This window comes from Aplidium turbinatum, chromosome 4 (assembly GCF_918807975.1).
Source record: "Aplidium turbinatum chromosome 4, kaAplTurb1.1, whole genome shotgun sequence".
Lineage (NCBI taxonomy): Eukaryota > Metazoa > Chordata > Ascidiacea > Aplousobranchia > Polyclinidae > Aplidium > Aplidium turbinatum.
The window spans coordinates 36,445,757-36,453,819 of NC_137475.1; the positions used below are offsets into that span (position 1 = coordinate 36,445,757).

General features: G+C 37.2%; 1 protein-coding gene across 1 annotated transcript; it reads right to left on the minus strand.

Annotated features, from left to right (window-relative positions):
• Positions 1–253: 253 nt before the first annotated feature.
• On the minus strand, positions 254–7,816 carry LOC145769122 (tyrosinase-like). The gene is made up of 9 exons (XM_082580716.1): positions 7,592–7,816; positions 6,986–7,180; positions 6,461–6,654; positions 5,053–5,155; positions 4,502–4,692; positions 3,765–4,036; positions 2,591–2,755; positions 1,845–2,384; positions 254–1,085 (listed from the first exon to the last, which is right to left on the minus strand). The coding sequence occupies exons 1-9, from the start codon at positions 7,814–7,816 to the stop codon at positions 748–750; spliced, it is 2,223 nt and encodes a 740-aa protein (XP_082436842.1). The 3' UTR covers positions 254–747.
• Between the last annotated feature and the right edge of the window lie 247 nt (positions 7,817–8,063).

An 8,063-nucleotide genomic window follows, 5' to 3' on the forward strand; every position in this document is an offset into this window, starting at 1 on the left:
CTAAGCTGCCAACCTCAGCTGAGTTAAAAGAAACATCATTGTGTGGGTTACGACGTCGGTATCCCAGATCTCGTTGAGTAATAGGCTATAGACTTGTGTTTACCTTAGGGCAGGCAAAGGTTACAAAGCGTTAAAAATGTCTTTTGCAATGCTATCTTGTCCAAGGCGCACTCAACTTCAAATTGGAATAATGTTATGTTTATTTTTATGACAAATTATTACGAGGTACACACGACATGCAGCATGTGGTGAACAACAAAGTAGAAGCATTGACAAAAATAATCCCATTGATTGACGAGTGGGCTACATAAGCTACATAAGGTGTGAAATTTTTCAAATCCACCTCGAGATAGTTTTAACGGAAATTTCCTTATCACTCATTCACTCGTAAAATTTTCGGTAGTGATTTTTGTTTCAGAAAACTTTGTCATCGTTTTTATCACAGTATAAATTGTAGAAAATAAGACAAGAATCCAGCTCTAGAAGAAGAAACAAAAAAAAACAAAGTATATTTTTTTGAAATAAAATAAGATGCTAAAACCGGTTTAAGTGTAAAAAAAACACGAGAGTGGTGAAACTGAAAAAGTGTCTGGTACGGTTTAAAACTATACCAAATATGATAAAGCAATACCCCAGAAGAAAAACTTAGTTTGGAAGTAAAGTACATTATAGGCCGTGAAACAATTTCGCAAAAAAAATAGTCATAAACCTAATACCGTGCAATAACGCACAAATTGCACACTTAAATTAGCTTACAGTGTACAAGGTGGCTTTGACAACTTTTTTGTCGCCAGATGCATTGTGGGTTTTTTCCAAAAGAGCAAATTCTTCTTCTGGATCTCCACGGTAGCCAAAACAACAGCAATCAAAACTTTGTCTTTTCTTGGGGTATGCGTTTTGCCGAGATCGGCAAGCACAAATTAACAAACACGAAAAAGACACCAGCAGGGCACATGTAAATACCAGCAGCAACACATCTCCAGCTGACATGTTTTGAAACACACGATTGATAGCGGCCAACCATTTCTCAAATCGCTCCCACGTGGTGTCGTTAGTGCTCTTCAAGTCGACAACATTTTCAGTTTCTAAAATAAAACCAAAAAAGAACATTAAAAGAAATTGGAGATTTGATATTATTCATTGAAAGTAGAAATAGTTTTTCAAAACGTTAGTTGAACAATAAGTCCGCCAAGAAAACTTAGGTAATTGAGCGCTCTAGTTTGTCCACGAAGAAGCCGCAAGATCAACCAGCGCTTGCTCGGGTTTCGTGATGTGAGCTCGAACAATGCATTTTCAGGACTGCTCTCTATTCAGCAGGAAGTAGTGCAATGTTTCTAAACTTTTTGCCTTACTGGCACCACCTTCAAATCACCCATCAGTTTTCGTACCCCCATTCTAGAATGGCTGAAACGTAATAGTCACCGACGATTTAGAATGTTTGCTAGAGCCCGGTAAACATGCATAGCTTCTGGCATCATTTTATAACTAACATTAATGATTCGGCATCCACGCACCCCCTGAAAACGGGTCTCGCACCCCTTGGCGGTGCGTGCACCCCAGTTTAAGAACCTCTGAACTAGTGGAAGAAATAACTCACAGACAACAACCCTTCGATAACAAGCCGAAACTTCACTTTGTCGATCTCGGTGATATGGGGCCTGCCTCAGTGATTTAAAGCTTCTACACTACAAATAAACTTATGCGAAACTGCCAGAAATAAATAAATTTTCAGAGGCTTTCGCAGTACACAGATAAACATTCAAAACCAATCAACCATGTTTACCAAATGAACTTTGATTTGATTTGAACTTATGAAGTACTGCAAACTTTGCTGTCGTACTTACCCTCTCTGTCAACTTCAACTAGCATATCTGATTGGCTTAATTGCGCCAACACACTTCCGGATTGCTGTTCTTCCAATGAAAATCCCCCTTCACCTAATCGTCTTTGATTCCATCGCTTACGTTTTCCTTTCCTCCAAGTTTGACGATGATTCATGTTCATACTTTGGTAAAAAACAAATGTGCTTCTTTTATCACCAGGAATTTGATTCGCCTCAAAAAGCATCTCCTTTTGCATACCGAAAGTCGAGTTTTTGACACCATCAGGTGAACTTTGATAAATGTTGGTTCCAGTTTCTATGAAAGTGCCAGGGGTGTTCGATGTTGCCAGGAAATCAGAAATTGCTGATCCGTCTTCAGAAGTGTTATCATCGGTTGTGGTATAATTTAAGTCGGTTGTCTCTTCTTGTATAGGTTGGTACATGTAACCAAGGTCTTGCGCTTTTGTAAACCCGTTTTGGTTTCGAACCAACGGAAAAAAAGGAACCATGTAGTCCTGAGGTCTGTGACCTAGTCTTGCTTTATTCAAATCATCAAAAAATCCTGCAAAAATGAAATGTGAAGTTAAGTTTTGATCGAGCATACACAGAAAACAAAGCTCGTAATAAAAAAAAAAATTCGGTGCAGCTGTTTTGGATTTCTTTAATTATATTAAACAACTTCTACAAGTATGCAAAACTGTCTGGATTAAGAAGAGTCTTTTTACTTCAAAAATAGGTTTCCACAACCAATCAGTCTCTATAGCCTACCTTGATCTACTTGTCGGTTTTCTTGATTCAACCAAATTTCAAATAAATTGTCAACAAATGCATGATGAAGTAGAAAGACGGGATCGTTGGCTGATGATGGGACGGAAGACAAGGTCCCGTTGAAGTATAGGTGCACAGCATTGTGCAAGTAGCTTACCACAGAATCTGCAATGAAAGGTATCTTCAATCTAAAGCTTGATTAAGATCAAGCTCAGCTTGGAGATGTAAAAAAAGGAAGTAACCTAGCCAGTTACATTGATTCAACGTCTGTAAACATTGAATCAATGTAAAACGTGGTTGATTTGCTGGCTGGGAAGGTATGTCGTTCATCTGGTTAGACTCGTGTTGAAGAATTCTTTTTTCCTCCTCTGTAAGCGAATACTGGGAAACTGACAACGTGGTGGGGTTTTTATGATGTTTTTTCTGCGCCAAAACTAATGTCCACTTAATTACTGGTTTTACAGAGCTGTGATTGATGGACACAACAGACGAATTAATCCTCCAGCATTTCAAACAACCGTATCTATTTTCTCAACGCTTTCTTTTTGTTTATGATGTGATTTTGGCTGGCTTAGGCCTACTATACAATGTTAGCCTTCTAAACACCGAAACTCAGTCTATTAGTACAAATAGTTTGATCGGGAAGAGTGTGAAAAACTAGCAAAACTTTTACAAAGTAGACTACTTCAGTAGTAGCCTACTTATGTATTCACTTTCAACTAGACTTAAAAAGTTTAGTTTATTGCAAAGACATCACAAATGGTAGCACACCTGAAGTAAAATTTACAGTCACAGTCGCAAGCTGTTTAAAAATCTTTTTAAGTAGATTTTGTAAGCTTGCTTTTTGGTTTGGTTTGAATCTTTTTCCTCGGACTGACAAAGCCTTGATAGGTTATTCCTGGCAGTTTTGCATACTTGTAAAGGCTTTTGACGCAGGGCTGGTTACCGAGATTGACGGAGTGAAGTTTCCGATTGTTGAAGTGTTGTTGCTGGGGAATTCTTCCATTCATTAGGTGCCGCTGAATAGAGAGCAGTCCTTAACGTGCGTTGCTCAAGCGCACACCCCGAGAGTCGAACCATCGCCGCTTGATTCTTCGAAGCTTCTTCGTTCATGACGTTACCCGCTAACCAACTGAGCTATCGGGGCGAAAAAAAGCTATTGTACAACATCTACCTGCGTTTCCAGTGTCAGGGTTTGCAAATCCTTCCATTAAATTTCTTAAACTATTGTTTGCGGTTCTATCATAACCCGCTGTGTCATAATCGGTGCCAAGACGAAAAACATTTTCTACGTCACTAAATGTTGGAAGTCCGTTTGTTTTCAGAGGGTCATAACTTCCGGGATTGCGAAGCAAAGGACCTTCTGGCGCACCAGTGCATTGCTGGCCTTCCAGCAAGTATTCATTTTCATGTGAACAAACAATCTCCCATTGCGAAAACGGAGAACTAAACCAATGTAAAGGGAGGATATAATGTGACTTATAGCAATATAAGTAAAGATAAAAAGTCGTTTTGTTTTCAAACTTTTAAGATAATTTTCAAATGAAAAAATTATCGAAAATGGTTACTTTTGTTGAATACTAAAAACAATCTTCAACATATTACGTAAAGAATGTAGATTTTATCCCTTACAATGAAGCCTATCAATTAATAATGAAAAATTTTCAAAAAACTTTGTAAAATGACAACCAGCATGGTAAAGTAATTGAAGATTTAAAAAAAACTTTGTAAAATGACAATCAGCATGGTAAAGTAATTGAAGAAAATAATACTACAAGAGGAGGATGCCCAAAATAAAACGCTGTGGAAAAGAATATTCTCACCGGCAACTCTGCTCAGTAAACATAAGTCAAGAGTGTATGATGACAACAACAGAAGTTGAAAATATTGAGATAGCGTAACAGATTTTACCCAGAGCTTATAAGTGAACTATTGTTTGGATCTTGGCCACCTAACATCGCGTCATTGCACACGTCACAGATGCTGCTCCCACGCCAATCCCAATACGGAAGTGTGAACGACGGGTCCATGGCGACAACGTCACGTAATTCTTGTTCCCATTTCAACAAGTACATCCGATGCCAAGGAAGGAATCCGGATCCCTAGGAAAATGAAGATTCAAAAAATACAATGGCTCAAAACGTGTCTATATAGCCTAAGACTGCAACCTGCTGTACTTTGAAAACTTTTGTTTATATTATAAGCTTAAAACTTATTACATCACAAAGTAGCTTGAAAATTTGGCTGTTTTGATACCACGATTCGAAAAGCGTTTCCGTGCAGCAACTCCAACCTTACCACGCAGCTGACACATTCGTTCATTGCTATTTACTGAAAAGTTAATTGAAATGCTTTTGATTTTATAAATTGACGCAGAATTAATGTTTTATTATCGACCTAATTTTACAAGAAAACTAACGTTGACGTATTGTGTAAGCAACAGAAACAGTTTACTATCTCACTTCATGAGCATAATCAACATCTGCATCGATTTCAAGATTTGATTCCATATTCAGAAGTTCCTGAACAGAGTCATTGCGATTTTCCAAGTTCAATCTATTCAACCTGTAATACAAAGTAAAGGAATCGTTTGTTGAAAATCGTCACAAAAGAAAATACAACCCCTACAGTTTATACATATTTTCGATGTAGAGTTACTACGTGTGATGAAATAAAAAGCTTACGAGAGTTATAGTCTACTGTATATAAACTCCAATAAAGAAAAGTATTAGGCTATATTAGAAAGCAGCTCAAAGCATCTGCTTCTTTCGCAAAAGAACTCGATTGAACCTTTAATTAATACGCTTATATCAGATACTTATCAGTGTTCTGTATAGACCTAGCTTACAGCATTCTGGAATAGTAATCATGAGAATCTATGACAAGCTAGGTGAAACTTTTCAACCAGTTTTAAAAAAATAATGGGAATCGTTATTTGAAAGTAAGAAATTATTTTCTGGCGATATTTATTGCTAATAGTCCGATATTACTTTAATCGAAACGAAATTTTTCTCAAACAAACATTTCGAAATATGTTTATTTGTAGCCTATGTCCATTTATACGTTATTTGTTAAAACCTTTGAAGCAAGTCACGCCAGGCCACACACTTAGAAATGTACGGCGACTTTTGTGTTTTATGATTTTCGGTCGCAATATCTTTATGCCCAGTTTATAACCAACGAGAATCTTGTCGGTTTCGATGATTTGACATTAAATAAAACATGGCAAACGATTGCTTTGACACAAAATAATGTTTTGTTTTCATAAATATTCTAAACATTTGTCGACGTTTGCAATGTCAAGTTTTTATTGTAAGCTAATTAAAATGCTTTGTCACCAAACTTTACTATTCCATTTATTAATGTCAGTGAATAGAGTAGTATTTGAAGTGCATTTTTCAATTGCATATACGTACTGAGATGTGAACCCCAGCCACTTGATCTCACCAATTTTTATTTTAAAATTTGGGTGCTTGCTAAAAACTGCTGTATTTGAATTTCAGCCGCTCAATCGTGCTGATGTTGACTCTGTTGACTCTCGGGGTGTGCGCTTGAGCAACGCACGTTAAAGATTGCTCTCCATTCAGCGGAATTTAATGGATGGAATAATTCCCCGGCAAAAAGACTTCAACAATCGGAAACTTCACTCTGTCAATCTCGGTGACCGGGCCTGCGTCAGTGATTCGAAGCCTCTACAAGTAGGCTATGCGAAATTGCCAGGATTAAGCTCTGCAAGAAGCTTACCCAGTCTGAAGATAGAGATTCTATCAATCAACCTTGATGCATTTGCAAAAACACAGTGAAACTGGCAACCTTTATTCTACCTTTTTTATCATCGTTTTTTAAAAAGCAAGCTAAAATATCATTGACCTGTTTAAAACATCTTTTGAGAAGATGAAATTACTTCTCGTGACATAGGCGTGCATCCACACGAATACGTTGTACACAGAAGTGTTGGCAAATTCAAGTCTTTCTCCAAGGAGGATTTTATCGTAGGCTGTAACCAGAATGACATAACTGTCACTTGTTACTTTTTTTGCTTTATCCAATATCCCAACGTAATTCTGCAAAGAATAAAACTGAATATTAAGGTATAACCTGTCACTTTCGTTAGTGTTATAAAGCGAAAAATATATATAGTATTATATATGAAGTAAAGTTTCACTTTGGTCGACAGCATTAGCAATTGAGCGATAATGCTGAAAATTGAATGAGGCTGTTCACCAGGCATTTAGTTAAATAACATGATACGTTCTATTGGTGCAAATTGTCTTGTGATCGTTCAACTTAATTTGCAACAATAGAACTCATTATTTAAATGAGCAATAATATGCTATTTGAAACAAACTAGCCACTTTTCTTATTAAATAACATACTATATATGTTAACTATTACCTTTACTTCGGTAGCTGACATCGACAATATATTTTTTCTAATTTTTGTCGGGGACCGTTTTTCGCACCGATCTCCTTCATAACCAGGCTTACACTTCGAGCAGGCTACTCCGTCAAACATTTCAGTGCAAAAGCAAGCCCAGTCGTAAAATGCAATCGGCCACCTTGCTCGGTCATCCAACAGTAAGGAAAAAGTCTGCAATGATTCAAATTATCGTTCGTTTCTAATCGCTTTAATTTACAAGTGTAAATACAAACGATCTGTGTTAGCCTGATGCTGCGGGTTTGCTGTGGCAGTACCGCTACGACCACAGCAAACCAGCAGCATCAGGCTTAAACAGGTCATTTGTATTTACATTTGTGAAGTAAACAACAATCATGCTGCTAAAGGGAAACTCAATCTATATGCATAATCACTTTAATTTTAAAGCTTCCACTGTGGAGTTCCTATAGCAATCTTGGCTATTATTTTTGATATGATTGAGGCTATTTTGCTGATAAAAGCATATCCTCAGTCACACACGATGGGTTTTATTGCGTTTTCCATCAGCGTATATAGTCTCCAAATATTGCATAGGCCTACCTGTACTTTTAACTATACGTTTACCTCATTTCTTGATAGATTGATTGCAGCTGGTCTGATTCTTTGACATGACCCTCTGCCCGAAGATATTCCACATTGTGACCCATCGCTTGTCATAGGGCAACATTTTCTTGAAGCAATTGAATTGGCATCAGAACATGATCTTGGAAACTGGCATTCGGCGAGTCTAGCAGTTGTGAAATACACATAAACAATAATGGAATTTACTACAAACTTTCCACCAACCATTTTTCCACAAACAAGTCTTTCCCTGTGCTTGGATAAACTTCTCTGGCAAAAGTCTTTCTTCTTCCATGTTTATATACCAATAGCCATTAGTATTACACATAAGCCTGTTAAACAATAAAACCATAGTCCAGCCATCATGAATATCCGATAAGTCAAGATTTAAGCCCACATCACGTGAAGGTCCGTGAAAAAGCATAAACACACTTAACACTCATTGAAATCATTAAGTTTCAGTTGCAATTTCATA